This window comes from Myxocyprinus asiaticus, chromosome 37 (assembly GCF_019703515.2).
Source record: "Myxocyprinus asiaticus isolate MX2 ecotype Aquarium Trade chromosome 37, UBuf_Myxa_2, whole genome shotgun sequence".
Lineage (NCBI taxonomy): Eukaryota > Metazoa > Chordata > Actinopteri > Cypriniformes > Catostomidae > Myxocyprinus > Myxocyprinus asiaticus.
Window position 1 is genome coordinate 8,002,501 of NC_059380.1, and position 23,431 is coordinate 8,025,931.

General features: G+C 37.1%; 1 protein-coding gene across 1 annotated transcript in view; it reads right to left on the reverse strand.

Annotated features, from left to right (window-relative positions):
- The window catches only part of LOC127428210 (short transient receptor potential channel 4-associated protein-like), a 49,924-nt gene that overhangs the window by 8,472 nt on the left and 18,021 nt on the right, over positions 1–23,431 (reverse strand). The window contains exons 7-13 of the mRNA XM_051676403.1: positions 23,023–23,224; positions 22,249–22,437; positions 19,754–19,896; positions 19,504–19,635; positions 19,048–19,106; positions 18,859–18,960; positions 18,670–18,753 (exon numbers count right to left, since the gene is read on the reverse strand). Coding sequence (XP_051532363.1) covers positions 18,670–18,753; positions 18,859–18,960; positions 19,048–19,106; positions 19,504–19,635; positions 19,754–19,896; positions 22,249–22,437; positions 23,023–23,224 — 911 coding nt within the window. The remainder of the gene's footprint in view (positions 1–18,669; positions 18,754–18,858; positions 18,961–19,047; positions 19,107–19,503; positions 19,636–19,753; positions 19,897–22,248; positions 22,438–23,022; positions 23,225–23,431) is intronic.

Consider the following 23,431-nt stretch of genomic DNA (forward strand, 5'->3'; position numbering starts at 1 on the left):
CAGGTGTAGTTTCAATCTCTACCCCTTAGATCGGGACATTCGCACAACTCATAGAAGAGGCGCTGACCACACAGAGAAATGTCAGAGTTTGTAGTTAATTACATGATCTGCTTCCGTATCATTTGAACTTCAATAAAGCTATAACACATTAAATATAACTGCATTTAAGATGTAATGCCAAGATGTTTCCTTTAAAGAGCTCCGGCTCCGCTTATTTCACAACGAGAGTGCTTCTGTATTTACTTACTTATTTTTGTGTAATTCCCTCATACTCTGCGATCTACATCACCTGAAGCTGTTTGGAAAGTTTAGAGTGCGTCTGGACAATGAGCTGTGTAACTCCTCTCCTCAGTCAGGCGGTGCTGCTCTCGTGCGTCATCATTAAGGTTTAATGTGATCCTATGTTATGTTAAATGACATCAAACGACTATTCGACAATGGAAAATTTTGTCGGCAATTTTTTTTTATTGTCGACGTTGTTGATAACGTCAACTAATCATTTCAGCCCTAGTTCTGGCCACCATTCACTTGCATTGAATGGACCAACAGAGTGGAGATATTCTTAAAAATAAATTTCATTTGTGTTCTGCAGAAGAAACAAAGTCATACACATCTGGGATGGCATCAGGGTGAGTGAATGAGAGAATGTTCATTTTTGGCTGAACTATCCTTTTAAAGCTGAAGTATGTAATTTCTGCAACACTAGCGACACTAGGGCTGCAACGGTACACAAAATTCACGGTTCGGTAAGTACCTTGGTTTTGGGGTCATGGTTCGGTACGGTTTCGGTACAGCTGGGAAAACAAAGAATCTTTCTTTAAATTATTTATTTTGAAAACAGTGGCTGATGGGCAATAATTCTTATTGTAAAGGCTCATTTATACATGACTGCACTATGCATATTTCTTAAACGAAATTGCTATACAAAACCTAAGAGCCTCCTTATATGTACATTGTATAAAAACAATAATAAAAGTTAAAAAATAATGTAATTATAATAACTGTAACAAAATTAATACATTAGCAGTGCATATTTCCGTTTCTTTTGCCTTTCAGCTCACCACTTGTCCTTGTACTCAATTTTCAAATTTTTTCTCAGGAAAATCAGAATATCCACTTCATCAGAGTAGAGAACTGCCCTGAAGAAGCTATTTGACATATCAGTCATCACATACTATATATTTCACAAGACAAAATAGCAACTGAATCTACACAAATGATCCAGTTCAAAAGTTTACATTCCATTGGTTCTTAATATGGTGTTGCTTTCTATAAGATCAATGAGTGTTTGTGTAATTATATTTCATGAGTCCCTGCTTTGTCCCAAGCAGTGAATCTGCCCACTTAAGAAAAATCCCCCGACTACTGTACATTCTTTGGTTTCCCAGCATCTTCTGCACATCTGAGTTCTTCCCAACCATGGCTATATGATATAGACATCCAGCTTTTGACACTTGATGGACACATACACAACTATTACAATAGGTGCAAACATTCATTGATGCTCAAGAAGGCATCACTAGAAGGGCCAAAGAAATGCAAACTTTTGAACAGGATTATTTGTATATATATTAGAGTACATTTTGTGTTATGTAGCTTTTGAAGGGCAGTACTATATAAAATATCTTTTTTAGACATTCAAAAAAGGGGTATCCTAATTCTGCACTTAACTGTATAAATAGTTTGTGAAAACGTACATTTTATTTTATATTAATTTTTTGTGTATACATTCCATGTAGCCTATTCTATCCACACAATTTCATATTGCATTTGTAATTATAAAATGATTTGTCATGTCAGGTACACATTTTAACACAAATTCACAACTATGTAACCTAACATTCAAAATACAATCCCTACATCTCAACATTTAAGCGCTTGTACTATGTAAAAAGTGTAGTGTAGCTGTCTGAATGTGATATTGTCTGATTTGCCTCCATGCTCGTGGGGAAATTAACATTCACAATGACAGAAAACAACTCGCTTACATGGTCACGTGCTGCATGAAGAAATGGATTGGCTTCTTTCAGCTTGTTGTTAAAAACGCATTTTTATTGGTGCATTTCTACTTGTGCTGACTTACAGGACGACAAAGAGTGCGAGTGCCAAGCGCATGACGTCATTGCCCTGGTAACCAGATACATTTCAGCTGATTTGCTGAAGACTAGAATGAAAGTATCATCAAATCAACGTGCAACGCAATGAAATTGCTTATCTCTGCAAACGATACCAGAGACAATAGCGAGAAGGACAATGAGGATATGTAATTTAAGAAATAAAAATTAGTGAGCTTACCAGCTGAAACCGGGACATAATTAAAGTTTTTTAGAGAACTGTCGGGACACACCTCTTAAAACCGGGACATCTGGTCACCCTACTGTAGTTTACTGCAAAACCATAATGCTCCCAAACAACAAATTTTATTGACAGCGGTGGGTCTTCAATCTCTGGCTTAAGTCTGACATATTTATATTTTGTTTAGTTCCATCACAATTGGGAAAATAGCGAGCCAGCAAGTATAATTCACATGATTTTATCTGATCCGCAGTTTCTAGTGTACCGTGTGTGCTCTAAGTTTTGGTTCCATGCGGTCCCATGTTGCTCAGCAATCTTTTTTCATTTTAGTACGATGCGGTTTGTGTTGTTCATTATATGTTGTTTTAATATTGGTTTCATGCATGCTAAGATATGTAAACATTTGTGTGACTGCGTGAACCGTACCGAAGGCCCTGTATCCATTTCGGTTCGGTGCGGATACATGTACCATTGCAGCCCTAAGCGACACCAAAAGGAATTACAAAACTAAATGTTTTTAAAAAAAAATCTGAACACACCCCATCTGCCGTTGGTCAAACAAAGAGATAGTCCCACTCCCAACTCACGCCATTGGTTGAGTAACATTGTTGGGGCAGGTCAAAGTGGGTCACTCAAAACAAAAAATTTTCTAAATGGCACAGAAAGACTTACAGCTTACAGTTTCTGAGAAAATTAACCTATGAATGGCCTACTTGTAGTTCCCTCTGCATATTAAGCTGAGATAGGTAGTATTTTAACACAGAAAAAGGTACATCAGTTTTAAGCACTTAAAGGACCTTGTGCAAACCCTGTAAACAGTGTAGAGAAAAAGTAATTGACACATTACACAGAACGAGTCAAACTTTTACTCTCCACACACAGTGCTAAACTTCTTCGCCACTATCCTACTCAATCATGGGTGAGTGAAATCTGAACATTTACCAGCCAGCAGCTAATCACAGATATTTATAGTCATATAGCACAAAATATGATTGCATATGCGATTGATTTACTCATGTTGTAGAGGTTGCCGCATAAAATAAATGAATGATCTTTGAATTAAAGAACCGATATCAAGATTGCTCAAATTAAGTTTGCTCTAAGGCTCTATATTTTTTCCCAGCCCTAATTGTGAGCAAAGTCTCCTGTCAGGAGCGCCATTTGTGTGGCTCTCAGTGCTGCCTATGTAGAGCATTCCAAATAGGTCACTTGTGAGTTTCCAAGATGGTTATGATGCAGTAAGAACAGATCATTTTGGAAGAGAGCTACAGTTGAAGTGAAAAGTATACATACATCTTAGCCAAATACATTTAAACTCAGTTTTTTCACAATTCCTGACATTTAATCATCGAAAACATTCCCTGTTTTAGGTCAGTTAGGATCATTACTTTATTTTAAGAATGTGAAATGTCAGTCACGTGACGCCATGCGAGGATCGGACGTGTGAACGGTGAGCTCTGTGCACTTTGCTAGTTTTAACACTTTTAATGACATAAACCGGTGAGATTCGATACACTCTGTTCCATAACTGTTCTAGGAAGACAATTTGTCAAAGAATTCAAAATCCTTGGGTTCTGGAGATGTTAAAAGACACTTACGTTCTCAAGCTGTCGCCCCTGAGCAGGCCGCGAGCCTGGGAGTCGATTTAGTTGGGGAAGTGCGGGAAATGTGGCGAGAGATGCTGAACATGTCGGCAATGCTGACGAAGGTCATTGCTGACTTGGAGGATCTTGCTGTGATACGTTGATCGATCACTGCCATGGAGGCGAAGTTCACTTAGGTGTTTACAAGAGTGGGGAATGTCAAGAAACAGATAGATTACCTGGAGTCATTGGAGAGGGAATTATCTGCTAATCTGTTAGATGACCAAGATGGATTTGGAGTGTGTCTGGGAGAAGTTGGAGGACATGGAGAACCGTAGCCAGCAGAATAACATCCGTATTGTTGAAATTCCAGAGGGCGAAGAGGAACAGGATATGATGAAATTCCTGGATGGGCTCCTTCCGAATCTGCTCGCCATATCAGGCCATAAATGGAAATCGAGTGAACTCACAGGGTTCCTGCTCGGCAATCTGCGGAGGGAGGCAGGCCCCGATCAATTCTGGCCAAATTTCTGAGATCATCTGATAAAGATCTTGTGTTACGCGAGGCGAGGAGTAAAAGGAAGGCTTTCCTGGAAAAACCGCAGCATTTTCTTGTTCCCAGACTTTGCGAATTCGACAAGAGAGAAACATGATCGATTCAAGGAATGCAAGAAACTTTTACATCAAAGGAAGGTTGCGTTTGCACTGATATTCCCAGCCAAATTATGAATAGATGCTAAGGATGGCCACAAAACTTTCACATGCCCACAGCAAGCGATGTCCTTCAAAAAGTCAATGGAGTGAATAAATCATCTTGTGGTACTCACGTTGCAGCCGAGTGGACCGGCTCACTGAACATTCGCTTGACTGTTTGAGGAAACTGAGCATTTTTTTTTTTTGTGCTGGTTCCCCCTAGCGGCTGGAGTTTATTTTGTAGAGTAACACAACTTCAGGACAGTTTTATGGATGAATCTACACGCTCTTTGTACCTATTCCTCCTTTTGGCTGGAGTTTGTTTTGTGGAGTATTTCTTGCAAAGACATTGGAGTGATCAAGTCATTTGTTTGCACCCATGTTGCAGCCGAGTGGACCAGCTCATTGAACATTCATTTGACATGTTTGACTGAAAATCAGGTTCAGCTTCCGGTGGAATGCCACGCATTCGATTGGCGTTGTAAAAACTGACTCTCAATATCCCCGTTTATAAGATTGTTTGGGGGTTTTTGATTCTTTGATTTTCCTTTTGTAATTTTTAAGATGATTGTTTTGTTATGCTATTGAGATCCGGGGCAAAGACGGAAACAAAAATTAGAGAAACAAAGCGGACGAAAAGAAGCCAATATGGCTGGAAAAGAAGGTACTGAACTCCTGAAGTCTCTAAAAGAAGAAATCATGGAATTTAGAAGAGAATTTCAAGGTTTTTCCAAGGATACTAAACAAGAGACTGGCGAGTTAAGAATGGATGTAAAGGAGTTAAAAGGAACTGTTGGCGATATGAAAGTTAAGCAGAGGAACGAGTTGCCGAGGTGGAGGAAAAACAGCAGCTTTCAATGCAAGCTTTAAGTTTTCTTCTACACCAAAATAAATATTGGCAAAATAATATACGGATCCATCGGATAAAAGGAGGAAGCAAGGGAACCAACATTGTGGGATTTGTTGAAAGACTTTTGAAAGAGGCCTGTGGTATCACCGAACAGCCGACCATAGTACAAGTGCACTGCATCTCATCGAGGAAATTCCCCAACGAAAGTTTACAACCAAGATCCATTGTGGTCAGATTTTTGACATGGAACATGAAGCAACGAGTTTTGCAGGCTGCATGGGCAAAGAGAGAGGTAACTTTTGAGGAGAATAGAGTATACTTCGATCAGGATTTCTCCTGATATTAGAACAACGGAATTCATTTAGAAGGATGCGGCAAAAGCTTCAAGAAAAACATTAAGTCCCACTTTCGATACCCGGCAAAACTGAAAATATTTTGGAAGGAAGGCCAGCAGACATATGACAGCATTCAGACAGTTCTTGAGGAATACAACAAACATTTCCTGGAGGAGATTGAAAGAACGAACGAAAGGGTGCAGGAATTCCAACAATCGTTGGAGACCACAGGATGGACTAAAATTCAATGGACTCATCAGGGAAATTCAGATAAGCAGGAGGAGTACTTTCTGAAAGCCTTTGAGAGAGAAAATGAGAGAGAAAATGAATAAGGTACTGATTTAATTGTAATTATGTTGGGGAAGAAAGGAGTGGAATAAACGTCTATAATTTAATAAGGGTTAAAAAGTTTAAATTGCCCCTTAAACCTGGTATATACGAGTTTTTTTTTTGTTTGTTTTTTTCTGAGGAATAAAAGAACGAAATTATTTCAATATAAATATTTAAGTTAGAGAAACTTGCTAATCTCGGGTTAATGATTAAATAACCCCCAAAAAAGGATTGAGGGGAGAGGAAGGAAAGTTTTGTTTATTGATATTTGATATTTGTTATTATTTTTATTAGTGCTATGTTTGTTTTTTTATTATTTTCTCTCCGTTTTCTCCTCTCTTTTTTTTGTTGTTGTTGTAAAAATGTCTTAAATAGTGTTAAAAACCACTATTTGTTACAGGGGAACAAATGCACTGGGAATTTGGAGAACCCTTTGTCCAAAATCAAAGGAACTTTTGGACAATATCAGGCAAACTTGTAAAGGATGCCACAGTTGAAAGTCTATTGTTAAGGGTGAATGTATGTAATACTTTTTTGTTTATGCACAAGTTGGGAGTTTGTTATTTTTAGTTTATGTGAGACTGTAATTATGAGGGAGGAATATGATGAGGTGAGAGAGTTTAATATATCTCTTTATAATGATATAAACATCAGTATTGCATCGAGAAAAATAATAACTTTAAACACAAATGGTTTAAATAACCCAATAAAAAGAAAGAAGGTACTTCAGAAACTTAAGAGAGATAAAGGGGAAATTATTTTTTTTACAAGAAACACATTTAAATAAAGATGAACATACAGGTGCATCTCAATAAATTAGAATGTCGTGGAAAAGTTCATTTATTTCAGTAATTCAACTCAGATTGTGAAACTCGTGTATTAAATAAATTCAATGCACACAGACTGAAGTAGTTTAAGTCTTTGGTTCTTTTAATTGTGATGACTTTGGCTCACATTTAACAAAAACCCACCAATTCACTATCTCAAAAAATTAGAATACATCATAAGACCAATAAAAAAAAACATTTTTAGTGAAATGCTGGCCTTCTGGAAAGTATGTTCATTTACTGTATATGTACTCAATACTTGGTAGGGGCACCTTTTGCTTTAATTACTGCCTCAATTCGGCGTGGCATGGAGGTGATCAGTTTGTGGCACTGCTGAGGTGGTATGGAAGCCCAGGTTTCTTTGACAGTGGCCTTCAGCTCATTTGCATTTTTTGGTCTCTTGTTTCTCATTTTCCTCTTGACAATACCCCATAGATTCTCTATGGGGTTCAGGTCTGGTGAGTTTGCTGGCCAGTCAAGCACACCAACACCATGGTCATTTAACCAACTTTTGGTGCTTTTGGCAGTGTGGGCAGGTGCCAAATCCTGCTGGAAAATGAAATCAGCATCTTTAAAAAGCTGGTCAGCAGAAGGAAGCATGAAGTGCTCCAAAATTTCTTGGTAAACAAGTGCAGTGACTTTGGTTTTCAAAAAACACATTGGACCAACACCAGCAGATGACATTGCACCCCAAATCATCACAGACTGTGGAAACTTAACACTGGACTTCAAGCAACTTGGGCTATGAGCTTCTCCACCCTTCCTCCAGACTCTAGGACCTTGGTTTCCAAATGAAATACAAAACTTGCTCTCATCTGAAAAGAGGACTTTGGACCACTGGGCAACAGTCCAGTTCTTCTTCTCCTTAGCCCAGGTAAGACGCCTCTGACGTTGTCTGTGGTTCAGGAGTGGCTTAACAAGAGGAATACGACAACTGTAGCCATATTCCTTGACACATCTGTGTGTGGTGGCTCTTGATGCCTTGACCCCAGCCTCAGTCCATTCCTTGTGAAGTTCATCCAAATTATTGAATCGATTTTGCTTGACAATCCTCATAAGGCTGCGGTTCTCTCGGTTGGTTGTGCATCTTTTTCTTCCACACTTTTTCCTTCCACTCAACTTTCTGTTAACATGCTTGGATACAGCATTCTGTGAACAGCCAGCTTCTTTGGCAATGAATGTTTGTGGCTTACCCTCCTTGTGAAGGGTGTCACTGATTGTCTTCTGGACAACTGTCAGATCAGCAGTCTTCCCCATGATTGTGTAGCCTAGTGAACCAAACTGAGAGACCATTTTGAAGGCTCAGGAAACCTTTGCAGGTGTTTTGAGTTGATTAGCTGATTGGCATGTCACCATATTCTAATTTTTTGAGACAGTGAATTGGTGGGTTTTTGTTAAATGTGAGCCAAAATCATCACAATTAAAAGAACCAAAGACTTAAACTACTTCAGTCTGTGTGCATTGAATTTATTTAATACACGAGTTTCACAATTTGAGTTGAATTACTGAAATAAATGAACTTTTCCACGACATTCTAATTTATTGAGATGCACCTGTATAAAATTAGAAAAGTTAGTTGCAGCTCAAGTATTCGCATCATCATTTACATCAGCAAAAAGAGTAGCAGCAATATTGGTTAAACATTTGAACTTAAAGTGAATTTAGTAAAATAGATGAGGGAAGATTTGTACTAGTGAGAGGAGAATTAGAAGGACAATTAATAACTCTAATTAATGTATACAACCCACCAGGGGAAAATGTAAGTTTTTAAAAAAATATTTTATTATTGTTTGTAATGGAGGTTAAAAGGAATAATGGTTATGGTGGGAGATTTTAACTTGGTTATGGATGAAGAACTAGATACTCAAGAGTATAAGAAAACAAATCAATAAAAGGGGCTACACTCTTGCAACAAGCAGGTGAGGAGCTGGGGTTGATAGATGTGTGGCGTTTTATGCATCCGCAGATTGAAGAGTTCACATATTATTCTGAAGCTCATAATATTTATTCTAGACTAGATTATATATTTATGTTTAAAAACGATGTGTTAAGGGTAAAGAACTGTGAAATTTTACCAATAGCTGTAGTAGATCATGCATTAGTGATAATGGAAATGGAGTTTGGGAGTATACAAGGAATTTCAATATGGAGGTTTAATAATTCTCTTCTTAGGTATAATATTTTTAAGGATAAAATAATGCATTGCTTTAAAAATGAGATACAGAGTAACAATAATGGAGAAGTGACACCAGTTATATTGTGGGAGGCTGCTAAAGCCACAGTGAGGGGAAATAATCGTATATGCATCATGGAAAAAGAAACAAATTCAAAGAGAGAAGTTAAACTTAGAAAATAAATTAAAAAAAGTTTACAGGAAAAGCATGTGAAAAATAAAAATAAGGAAGTTTATGAAGAGCTAAAGGAGGCCTTAGACAAAATAGCAATAGTAGGAATTGAGAAGATTTTAATGTATACTAGACAGAAATACTATGATAACAGTGCAAAATCTCAAAAAATGTTAGCATTTAAATAAAAAACAAAACAAAGTCTGTAATAAAGAAAATAAGGGATAAAGATTTAGTAGAGAGGAAGGGAAAGTTAGAAATAGTTTCGTGTTTTAGAGATTACTACCAGTCTCTTTACAAACCAGATTCAGAAATTTTGGATACAACTCAAATGAAAAACGACTTGAACTTTTTTTTAACCTTCCTACAATTACAAGTCAACAAAATAAAGTTTTAACCTCTCCAGTAACAGAAGAGATTTGAACAGTTATTAAAAAAAGTCAAACAGAGAAATGTCCAGGTAGTGATGGATTTACAAATGAATTTTATATGAATTTATTACATTTTTGTCTCCAATATTGAGTGAGGTTTTTAACTGGATTTTAGAAAAGGCCACAGACATGGAACTCATCCATTATAACCATAATACCAAAAGACGGGAAAGACCCCAAACAATGTTCATCTTACAGACCTATATCTTTGTTAAATATAGATCAAAAGCTATTCACATCAATAATTGCTACCAGACTTGCTGATATAATACCAACAATAATTAACTTAGATCAAACTGGTTTTGTGAAAAAACGATTATTGGACGATAATGTACGAAGAACACTAAATCTTATTGATTATGCAACTAAAACTAAGAAACAAATGTTAATAATGACATTAGATGCTGAAAAAGCTTTTGACAGGGTTCTATGGCCCTTTATTTTTGAAACTTGTGAAGCATATGGTTTTAATCAACGGTTTATTAAATTAGTCAAAAAAATATACAACCAACCAAATGCAAGAGTTAGGGCCAATGCAGTTCTTTCAGAGAAGTTTGCATTAATGAGGGTGACAAGACAAGGGGATCCCTTGTCAACTCAGATATTTGCTTTATGCACAGAGCCCTTAGCCACAGAGTATACAAATTCATTCCACAATAAAAGGTCTTAAAATTGAGGATGAGGAACATAAACTTGCATTGTATGCAGATGATGTAATATTGTTTCTAACAGATGTAGAAACATCATTACCCTCAGTGTTAGAAGAGATAGATTTATATGGAGATTTGTCAGGTTATAAACTACATTTTAATAAGAACTTACAAAAGGATTTTAAAAAGAAATATGATATTAAATGAAACCAAACTGAAATAAGGTACTTGGGAGTGATAATTCCAAACAATGCAGAAAATGAATATAAGTGTAATTATGATATTCTAGAAACTACTATAAGACACGATTTTAAAAGGTGGAAAATACTACCATTATCTCTGTTTGAAAAAATAAGTACAATTAAAATGAGTATACTTCCAAGATTCTTATTTCTGTTTCAAAATCTTCCAGTTTATATACAGCTAAGTAGTTTTAAAAATTGGCACTGAATTTTTAGAAAAATTATCTGGGATGAAGGAAACCCAAAAGTAAATCTTAAGGTCTTACAAAAGAGTAAAGGAATAGGGGGTCAAGCATTGCCTAATTTGGAGAATTATTATTATGCAGCCCAGGTTAAGTCAATTTTGAATTGGATGTAAGCGGATAATACATCAAAGTGAAAACATATGGAAACAGGGTCACGATGCAATTAGTACATTAATATTCTGTGGGAGAAAGAAGAATATGAATACTAGTTATTATTGCATAGGTGAAACCTTTAAATATTGGAGAAGAATTTGTAAAGTGATGAATATTAGGGATCATGAGATGGTCTGTTTAAGAGAGATAGCAAGAGATCAAAATTTTAAACCAAATGTCTTTGATGATGTATTTAAGGTTTGGGCTAGCAAAGGGCTTAAAATATTTGATCAGATTTATGGAGACAATGAGATGGAGACATTTGAGAACATAGGGGAAAAATATGTATAGTCTAGGAAACTATTTTACAAAAATCTTCGAATAAGAAGTTATTTAAAAGATGAAATTAAAGTAAAAACCTTAGATGATATTCACCCTCTGTTGCGCTTTATGATTTAAGTTAGTAAAACTAATAAAGTAGATAATTTGATAGGACGAATAAATAAAATACTTCAAGAAATCAAGGATAAGGATTTACATAATATTAAAATAAAATGGGAAGTTGAGTTGGAAAATAAAATAACAGAAGGAGATTGGAAACAAAGTTTAAAAGAAATTTTAAAAACCACACAATCTCCATTTTGGCAAGAATACGCTTGGAAAGTTAATGAGAAATTTCATAACACCAGAAATATCCTCCAAGTATAATCATTAATGTTTAGGTCGCTGGAGAAGCTGTGGTGAACTTAAAGCTAATTATACACATATTTTTTATACTTGTAAAACAATTTTAAAAAAAATTGGATACAAGTAATTCAGGTAATAGAAGAATTTTTTAAGAAACCAAATATAATAAAGATACAACATATAGTCTTGGGTGTAAGACTTATGCTACTTAATAAAGATGAGTTATATTTATTTAGAATACTGAGAATACAGCTTTTAAAGCAATATCAAAATTTTGGAGATGGCAAGAATCCCCAGTTCCAAATTATTGGTTAGATCTAGTTTCCAAAGTACATTCTATGGAGATGATAACATATGAAATAAAGACCAAAAGTATACTTTTTGAAAAGATATTGGCACCTCTAAAATCAAAGAATATAATATAAAACAAAGGAATATAAATTAGATTAATTACTTTTTTCATATAACACTCCCTCCTCTTTATGTATCTATTTATTTAATTATTTACTCATTTATCATTATTAGTATTTTTTTTTATGTTTAAATAATATTATTTGAATTATTTTAAGGTACTATGTGTGCTTATAAGAGCCTGATATATATATATATATATATATATATATATATATATATATATATATATATATATATATTGTGTGTGTGTGTGTGTGTGTGTGTGAATATAAGTTACAAATTATTATTTTTATTTTATTTTTTTATATGTAAAAGCATCTAATTATGTACTTATTGGTCCATTGTTTCTATTTAAGTGTTTGTTTTTAAAAAAATAAAAAATGTATGTGTTGGTGGTGGGTATTATCACAAAAGAAAAACAAAATTAAAAAGTAGAAAAAGTGAACAATTATTGGGAAAACAATATGTCTTTAAAATAATGTTTATTTGTGTAATGTTTTAATTGATTTGAATGGAAAGACATAATAAAGTATAAAAAAAAAAAAAAGAACATTCATTTGACTGTTTGATGAATCTGCACGCTTTGTTTTTTGTGCTGGTTCTGCCTAGCGGCTGGAGTTTTTTTAGATTGTCTTTTGCCGTGTAATTCTGTCTCACAACATTTGTATAGAAACACCGGACTTCCGATGGCAAAGTTGTCACGGGGGTTCTCGTAGGCGTGTAAGGACCGTTTGAGTTCGGAGGGATAGAGCCAGTTGCCGCTGTCGTGCACGGGGGTTAATGCACACGTTTTTCTTTTTTCTGTTTGTTTGGTCCAGGGGGAAGTTCGGGTTCTGATGGTTGCACTAATGTTGGAATGTGGTCTTTATAATCTTGTTTTTGAAACACAATCTATTTTTCTTATATGTCAAAATGTCAAATGTTCATATGAGTGGAATGTGAATGGGTTGGGGCACCCCATAAAAAGGAAGGTTATTTCTATTCTTAAGCGTAAGAAATATGATATAGTGTTTCTTCAAGAAATGCACATTTCTCCGCAGAAAGCTGAAAAATTTGGAAAGATATGGGGTGAGCATTTTTTTAATAGTGCTGGCTCGAGTAAGAGCAGGAGAGACATTACACTGATAAGTAAACAACTACAATTCAAATGTCTCAGAGTCAAGATAAATTAGGAAGAGTCATTATTGTTTTAGCTGAAATTCAGGGACAAAGTCTTATTTTGGCTAATAGTTATGCACCTAACGTCGATGATCAGGAATTTTTTTTATAGATCTTGATAGGGATGTTGCAAGATGCCGGCACACCTCATAATATTGGGAGGAGACTTTAATCTTTTGATGGACTCAGACCTTAATCATAGTGAAGCAAGTGTGCAAGCCCCCTAGAGCAACACTGACGCTTCACAGGATGTGTAAATATATTGGTCTTACAGATATTTGGAGACTTTTGAATCCATCTGGTAGGGACTATACATTTTTTTCATCAGTCCATAAGATTTACCCTAGAATAGATTTTTTTTAAATATATATCTAAGTCCCTTATTTCATCTGTTGCTGATTGTTCAATTGGAATCATTTTAGTCTCAGATCACACCCTGGTGTGTTTAGAGGTGTTGCCACATATGGAGCAAAAGAAATCATATACAGGTGCATCTCAATAAATTAGAATGTCGTGGAAAAGTTCATTTATTTCAGTAATTCAACTCAAATTGTGAAACTTGTGTATTAAATAAATTCAATGCACACAGACTGAAGTAGTTTAAGTCTTTGGTTCTTTTAATTGTGATGATTTTGGCTCACATTTAACAAAAACCCACTAATTCACTATCTCAAAAAATTAGAATATTTTGACATGCCAATCAGCTAATCAACTCAAAACACCTGCAAAGGTTTCCTGAGCCTTCAAAATGGTCTCTCAGTTTGGTTCACTAGGCTACACAATCATGGGGAAGACTGCTGATCTGACAGTTGTCCAGAAGACAATCATTGACACCCTTCACAAGGAGGGTAAGCCACAAACATTCATTGCCAAAGAAGCTGGCTGTTCACAGAGTGCTTTATCCAAGCATGTTAACAGAAAGTTGAGTGGAAGGAAAAAGTGTTGAAGAAAAGGATGCACAACCAACCGAGAGAACCGCAGCCTTATGATTGTCCAGCAAAATCGATTCAAGAATTTGGGTGAACTTCACAAGGAATGGACTGAGGCTGGGGTCAAGGCATCAAGAGCCACCACACACAGACATGTCAAGGAATTTGGCTACAGTTGTCGTATTCCTCTTGTTAAGCCACTCCTGAACCACAGACAACGTCAGAGGCGTCTTACCTGGGCTAAGGAGAAGAAGAACTGGACTGTTGCCCAGTGGTCCAAAGTCCTCTTTTCAGATGAGAGCAAGTTTTGTATTTCATTTGGAAACCAAGGTCCTAGAGTCTGGAGGAAGGGTGGAGAAGCTCATAGCCCAAGTTGCTTGAAGTCCAATGTTAAGTTTCCACAGTCTGTGATGATTTGGGGTGCAATGTCATCTGCTGGTGTTTGTCCATTGTGTTTTTTGAAAAGCAAAGTCACTGCACCCGTTTACCAAGAAATTTTGGAGCACTTCATGCTTCCTTCTGCTGACCAGCTTTTTAAAGATGCTGATTTCATTTTCCAGCAGGATTTGGCACCTGCCCACACTGCCAAAAGCACCAAAAGTTGGTTAAATGACCATGGTGTTGGTGTGCTTGACTGGCCAGCAAACTCACCAGACCTGAACCCCATAGAGAATCTATGGGGTATTGTCAAGAGGAAAATGAGAAACAAGAGACCAAAAAATGCAGATGAGCTGAAGGCCACTATCAAAGAAACCTGGGCTTCCATACCACCACAGCAGTGCCACAAACTGATCACCTCCATGCCACGCTGAATTGAGGCAGTAATTAAAGCAAAAGGAGCCCCTACCAAGTATTGAGTACATATACAGTAAATGAACATACTTTCCAGAAGGCCAACAATTCACTAAAAATGTTTTTTTTATTGGTCTTATGATGTATTCTAATTTTTTGAGATAGTGAATTGGTGGGTTTTTGTTAAATGTGAGCCAAAATCATCACAATTAAAAGAACCAAAGACTTAAACTACTTCAGTCTGTGTGCATTGAATTTATTTAATACACGAGTTTCACAATTTGAGTTGAATTACTGAAATAAATGAACTTTTCCACGACATTCTAATTTATTGAGATGCACCTGTAGTTGGCGCTTTAATGTATCCCTTTTGCAAAATCCTGAATTTCCAACAAATGCTAAAGGCTGAAATCAATGTCTATATGGAGACCAACTGGTCCTCAGTATCCTCTGTGGGCGTGGCTTGGGAGGCACTTAAGGTGGTTCATAGGGGCTGGATCATACAGTATGCCTCATTCACCAAAAAATCCAAAGCACAAGAACTCGTGGAATTGGAAGGGAATATTAAAAGTGTTGAGGCACAGCTGAAGTGCCGAATGTTGTCTAATGGCCTTAGGGAATTGACCCGATTGAAATACAGAAATAATAATATTTTGTTGAGGAAGGTCCAGGAAGGTGGAGTTTTGGCTATTCAGGGCAAGACAGTCATACTTTGAGTCAGGGGACAAGGCAGGAAAACTTCTGGCTAGAAATATAAAACAGAGAGTCTTTTTCTACCATTCCCTCAGTGAAATCAGCTGGTGATGAAATATTTACCTCTACTATAGATAATAATAATGCTTTTAAAGTATTCTATCTTGATCTATATAGTTCCACATTTTCGTCTACTGATGAGGATATTAGAAACATTGTGTAACCATTAGAACTTCCTAAACTGACGACTGAGTCAAAAATTCTCTTGATTCTGAGATAACCTTGGAGGAGCCCAGCGAGGTAACCTACAGGCAAGGCTCCGGGGCCAGACAGCTTTGCCGCTGAATTTTTTAGATCTTATGCTACAGAACTGGCTCCACTTTTGCTAGAAATTTATATGGAATCATTAAAGAATGGAAAGCATCCGCCAACCATGACACAAGCCCGGATCAGTCTGATTCTTAAAAAGGACAAGGATCCAAGCGAGTGTAAGAGTTACTGTCCAATTTCCCTGATCCAGCTAGACATTAAAATACTGTCAAAAATTGTGGCTAAGTTATGACATCTCATACATACAGATCAGGTGGAGTATATTCAGGGCCGTAGCTCCTGATTACATTTGACGTTTCATCAATAACATGTGGTCAGTGGCGAATGATCAGATGGTTGCGCCATCTCACTTGACGCTGAAAAGGCGTTGGTAGAATGGGATTATCTTTTTAAGATTTTGGAAATGTATGGGTTCAGGAATACTTTTATTGGATGGATTAAGTTACTTTGTACCGCTGCTTCCAGGTGTCTATAAACAAATGGATTAATTTCTGATTATTTTACTCTGGATAGGGGCACCCAGCAGGGTTGCCCTCTTTCCCCATTATTGTTCTGTCTTACCATGGAACCATTAGCAGCCACGATAAGAAAAGAGGATGATTTTCCAGGGGTGATGGTGAGAGGTATGGCACATAAGCTTTTGCTTTACGCAGATGATATTTTATGATTTGTCTTCGACCCTACTAGATCTATGCCTTGCCTCCACAGAATTATTATCAGGATACAGGGTTAATTGGTCTAAATCCGAAGCTTTGGCTCTCACAGTGTACTGCCCGGTAACGGCTTTTCAGCCGGGTGCCTTCCAGTGGCCCAAACAGGGCATTAAGTATTTGGGTACTTTATTCCCAGCAAATCTGTGTGATTTATTTAGAGTTAATTTTGACCCTTTAATAAAAAGATTTGAGCGATGTGGGCAGGTGGGCTTCATTACATTTATCTATGATTGGGAAGGTTAATGTTATTAAAATGAATTGTATTCCAAAATTCAACTACCTCCTACAATTTCTCCCTGTAGATGTCCCCCTCTCTTATTTCAAGCAATTTGACAGCATAGCGAAGTCCTTCATTTGGAATGGTAAACGTCCCAGATTGCATTTTAATAAGTTACATAGGCCAAAAGACAAAGATGGGCTAGGCCTACCCAAGATATTTTTTTATTATTATGCATTCGGTCTCAGATATTTGGCTCATTAGTCGCTTCCAACTGAGAGAGAGCACCTCCCTGGTTTTGTATTGAACAGGAAGTTCTTGCTCCTATTTAGCCATTGCAAAGCCTATCAAACTAACCGGAGAAGTTAAGTTACACCCCGTTATCTCGCATTTGCACGTGGTATGGACAAAAGTGTCCAGAGTGTTTAATTCAGACATTTATTTAAATGTTGCTTCGAGCATATGACTGAATCCAAAATTATGTATTAAGTCCCCTTTCTGCTGGACAGAGTGGATTGTGAGGGAGGTTAATACACTCGGTGACCTATATGAGAGTGGAGTGTTGAGATCCTTTGAAAATATGGTTCAACATTTTGGGATTCCCAGGTCTTAATTCTTCTGGTATTTACAGCTGCGCCATCTGATCTGTACTATTTTTGGGAGTTGCATACACCACCCTTGAGAGGCGGATACACTGGGAGTGGTGATTACTGCTTATGGAAAAGGCCATGAGGCATCAGTGTATTACTCCCTGGAGCTTCAGCTTCTCTCAAGAGATTATGGGAGAAAGATTTAAACTTAGTATTGGAGGAGGGAGTGTGGGCTAGGATTCTAAAAAATGTCAAGTCTACATCTAGAGATGCAAGGGTGTACCTTATGCAATTTAAGATTTTACATCGATTCTACTGGACCCCCTCTAGATTGTATAGACTTTGTCTTAAAGACACACCCACCTGCTTGCGATGCCAATCAGAAGATAGGGACGCAACCCATGTTTTTTGGTGGTGTGTTAAGATCCAAGATTTTTGGTTGAGGGTTCAGAGTTTTATGTGTGATGTATTGGACAATCAAATTTAATTTTGCCCCAGACTCTGTATTTTAGGTGATGGAGTGGTCATTAACATAGGGGATAAATACATAAAAAATTGGGTCCTAGCCAGTGTTATAATCAGCAGACAGGTCATCCTTAGGGGATGGAAGTCGGCTGGAGCGCCCTCATTTCAGGAGTGGTGCACACAGATGGGCAGGGTGGCGGCATTCAAAGAAATGTCATATAGAAGGCCGGGAACCTTGGATTTATGTAATAAAAAAATGGGGCAGCTATTTGGCATTTTTGAAGGCTCTCGGGGAGGAGCAGTGGGGAGAGATGTGTTGCTTTAAATGTGTGATTAATATTCTCTCTCTCTCTCTCTCTCTCTCTCTCTCTCTCTCTCTCTCTCTCTCTCTCTCTCTCTCTCTCTCTCTCTCTCTCTCTCTCTCTCTCTCTATATATATATATATATATATATATATATATATATATATATATATATATATATATATATATATATATATATATAGACACACAGACACACTTTTTTTGTGGGTGTGTGTGTGTGTGTGTATTATGTTTGACCACAGGGATATTTGTTGAGGGTCAGGGAATAATGGGGGTTAAAAGTTGATTTGGTGTATATATATGTTTGCTTTTCTGCTTCATTTGTCTGAATCAATAAAAAGTGTTAATCGGAATTTTATTTTGAAATGTCAGAATAAGAGTAGAGAGAATTATTTATTTCAGGATTCTTAAACTTCTGACTTCAACTGTACTGTCTTACCTGAAGGAAGAATCTGGCGGTTCCCTTTTCATAACAGTGAGGAGACGTGTAAGGAGCCCTTTTTTACCGTCACACACTAAACTCCTGAAAGAAAACACAGACATGACAGAAGGCTACATTACTCTATATTAGAGAACAGTCTTTGTTGCCTTTGATAAAATTATGTACTATGTAAATTACAAAAAATACCTGTCGGTGTTTACCAGAGCCTCCACCTCAGGGATGTTTGCCTTCAGGGAGATGGCGCTCAACTCATTCAGTTCCTGAGCGTTCAGAAGCAGGTACTTATTTCTGAGAACAAAAGATGCATGAATGCATTCCACTGTCAATCCATAGAATTGTAGCATGCCTTTCAAAGGTTGTGAAATCGTAACTTACTCATGGTGGTCACTGAAGCTCTGCAGAAGCCTCAAAAACTGGATTTTAAAGGAGATTTCCTGTGCAATAAACAATAGCATACCATGGTCCATGAGAACGATGGAAAATCGATTCCTTTGGAATACAGTGAATGGAATAATGCTGTGTATACAACAGCAATATCACAAGTAAGAGTGCTGTTGTTCTGAATATTCAGATTGTGCATCAGTTTAACAAACAATTAAATAATGTTGAATAATTTAAATTTCAGACAAAAATTTACCAATCTGTTTGTACATTTCCTCTCTGCTAATGAACAGTTCCAAAAGAAGCCAAATGTTAACCACAGGTGTGAATGGCTCATTAGGAATCCATTGTTTCGATTCAAACTGTTGATCATGGCGAGTTATCGTAGCAAAGATTCGCGTTTGGTGTGAAAAGGCCTTAACTGTTGTTTAAACTAGAAACAAAGCTCACCGGGCTGCAGTCGCAATTTTCATTCTGTCCATGGACAACATGATTAGAGGCAGTGTACTTCCTCCAGATGAGCTTGTCAAAAAGGTTATTGAGGCCAGGAATCAGACGAAATTCCGCCAACATTTTGTGCACCTGAGAGATTATGATAAATGAGGATGGGAATTTGTAGATTAATGTAAGATCTAATGAGTCAATGATGCAGGCCCTTTTACAAGGCTCTAGTCTGTCGGAGAAAAATTACGGCTCTTACCTGGTTCCGCTGTCGGCCCATGAGCAGGACACAAAGCACGTAAAGGACTTCCACCTTATACATGATCTCATGGACGATCTTCATGGACTGTGGCAAACGTTGCCTCAGCGGCATGGTGGCCAATGTACTCTCATCAGATGATTCTGAGATAAATGAAATATAAATGTAAAAATGTCTGTTTAACTTGGAAGCCAGATTCTAATCTTTCAGTAAAGTGGTTATATATTTCAAAGTGGTTATCAGAAACAACAAGTGTATGCCCCTGAAAAAGAGCACATATTCATTGCAAAATACTGTAGATAACACAAAACCCTTTGTTGAACATATTAAATAACTACCTCTGGCACTTGCTGAACAGACCTAATTTTCAATGAATGCATACACTGACACTTTATTCCCTTTATGATGGTACAATTTTGTTGTTGCTTTTTTCTTTTGTGTGATATGTACTTATTATTCTTTATCTTTAAAAAAGTTTTTTTTTTAATGTTTTACATGTGTAAAATATAAAAGAATTGTTCAGGATACAAAGAAAAACCCACAGGTAACCTCAGGAGAAATACAGACTGCTCTGGAAAAAGACGATATGGTTGTTTCAAGAAGAAAAATACATGTTGACCCCTCTCCAAACATAGTGCTTATGGTTGTGACCATAAAACTCTATTTTGGTCTCATCACTCCAAATTACAGTGTGCCAGAACATGTGAGGTGTGTCAAGGTGTTGTCGGGCATATTGTAACCAGGCTTTTTTGTGGCATTGGCTTCTTTCTGGCAACTCGACCATGCAGCTCATTTTTGTTCAAGTATCGTCGTATTGTGCTCCTTGAAACAACCACACCGTCTTTTTCCAGAGCAGCCTGTATTTCTCCTGAGGTTACCTGTGGGTTTTTCTTTGTATCCCGAACAATTCTTCTGGCAGTTGTGGCTGAAATCTTTCTTGGTCTACCTGACCTTGGCTTGGTATCAAGAAAGCCCCGTATTTTCCACTTCTTTTCTTTTTATATCCTTTTCCATCTTTATAAAGCTCCATTACCTTGTTACTTCAAAGTACCCATTTGCCTAGAATTTGCAGAAATGTACTCTTGACATTTTCTCAACCAACTTCTTGAGGTATCACCCTGGGATGCTTTTTAAACAGTATTGAAGGAGTTCCCATCTATGTTGGGCACTTATTGGCTGCTTTTCTTTATTATTTGGCCTAGTCATCAATTTCAAAAATTTTTTTTATTTTTTATAAAATTTTAGTATTATAATGAAATAAATTTATATGGTGGCACAATTATATTTTTGTCTACAAAACTAATTTCAAATATTTAAGCAAACGCCTTGGGATCAAAAGATGTGTGTGTGTGTGTGTGTGTGTGTGTATATATTACATCAATTATTTAAATATCACAATAGACACATTTTTACAGGTATAAATCTTTTATACAAGTATATGTATGCATGCCATAAAATTAGTACAAAACTTTACAATTTAGGCAACATCTTCTGGCATTTTCCAGTGGAAATTTTTAATAATAGGATCAAATGGGCAGATTCAATTCATATCAAACTTTATTGGCAAGAGAAACTTAAGTGTACATTGCCAATTGCCAATCTCTGGCTGCCGTTCAGTCTGTACAAGTATACCTGCTGCAGCTTGCTGAACAGCCAGGTCCTTCACAGTGAGCCAGTCTCTATAACGTATACACTGGGTCTCTCAAGCGGTTTCGCTTATGAAATGGGTTCAGATGAAAATCAGCGAGCGTTTTTGCGCAATGCGAAGAGATACAGCAGCTTGCGCGTATCACTCGCCCGCTTGCGGATGAAGAATCTTCCGTACAGTAAATCCGCTACTGTGTTGATTATGCCAGGACATGCATTGTGCACAATGAATAAGTGTGAACTGCTTCTCAAAATCAGTTTCTGTGCAGTTTGAGTCAAGGTAGTACCTCCTGAAAATGTATATGTTAGCACAGAAATTGGGGGAAAAACATTGGTGAAGTTTCGCCCATTGTACAAAAGTGCCTGGGATTGTTCCAGGCAGGCATCAGATGTCTAATCCCCAGCCCCACCCTAATCCGAGCCTGTAAGGCTGAGTAGCCAGACAGGAAAATCTTGGGACACTTTTCTCCTATCGCGTGAAGTTTCAAGAAGTAAAAAAAAAAGAAAAAATGGATACTGCATTAATTACGTTTTTTTAACATGTTAAACAAAAAATATTAAAATCACAGAAATGAACACATTAAATTTCCCAGCTCTAAGTAATAATAATTCAAATTAAACACAATGTAAGATTGTGGTTCTGGATATGGAACCGAAAATGGGTCAAGAATTGTGTTTTGGATAAGAAATAAATGCATAATACATTGGTTATTACTTTGGCAATGATCGCATATATACAGTGATTATCGATTATAAAATGTCATAATATATTAATTGTGATGCGAGTACACGCTTGGCTTTTACTGTGCAACATTAATTTCAGAGTGACATAATTCCCACACTGTTACCTGTGCTGCTGTGCTCAGCTTCATCAGTTGCTATCTGCATGAGTGCATCCAGCACAAGTGTGTTGTCGAGCCAAGTGTACCATTCCTCCAGTTCCTGTAGAAAGTTTGATGTTCCAGTTGCCTCTGACACCTTTCGTGTGGCCAACTTGCAGAGACGTTCGATGAAGCCAGGGATATTCAGGAGTGTGACTGGAAAAAAATGACATTATCTCTTTGTTATTTGCGCTCCATTAACCGTAAGTCTAGAAGCTGCAAGGAAAATATATCACTGGCAAAAATACTCTTTATATACTGGAAAAGAGCAGTGTATTGAATGAAAAGAGCTGTCATTACACCATATGACAAATTACCCTTTAGCAATGACCCAATTCGCCAAAAATCTTCAGTCAACATTCACTTCTCTTTGTAGTGTCAGCTCTAATTATAGTCATGGTTAAAAGATATCTAGTTAACTTGCTACTAAGTGCCTCAAATAAACCCTTTTCAAAAAATAAATAAATAATTATGCCACAAACCTTGCACACTTTGGCAAATCTAGTGAAGTCAGAAATGCTCCTTTTATTAACCTTGAAAACACAACTGTTTTTAAGTTTCCAGATGGACTAATAACAAACTTGTGTGCCCTTAGTCCTGGAAATTGCGCAAAGCAAGCCAATTAGATTTGAGCTTGCCTGCGAGGAAGTGCTTTTCAGTTTTATATGCAATATGCATCAGGCGGTCAGTGAACGGACTGTGGGCGGTCAGTAGTCATGCAGTCTGAGGTTGTTCACCTACCCTGGTTAACTTCAGCCCGAGAGGGGCTGGTGTTGCGTTTCTGCTGTGCGTTTTTAGCCAGGAGGGTATGTTTATCATCGTTTCCCACATCTGGCTCAGAGATGGTGACGGAGAGGATTCGGCAGAAGTTAGCAAGCTGCTGTTGGTCAAAGCTCTGCACCAGTCCCAACAGGTTAGGGATCCATTCCAGCTGAATCATCTCCTGTTAAGCACAATCATTTAATTACTGCCTGATAATCACAATTAATTATTAGGTGTACCGAATACAATAGGTCGTATAGGTAGATGACGAATAGTTAGAATCTTCTCAAAGGATTTTAAGCTAGACCAAAGAGTCAATGCAACCATTCAATCCAGGGGAATTAAAAAGTTTACAAAAGCTTCAGCATTTTGACACAAGGGGAGGAAA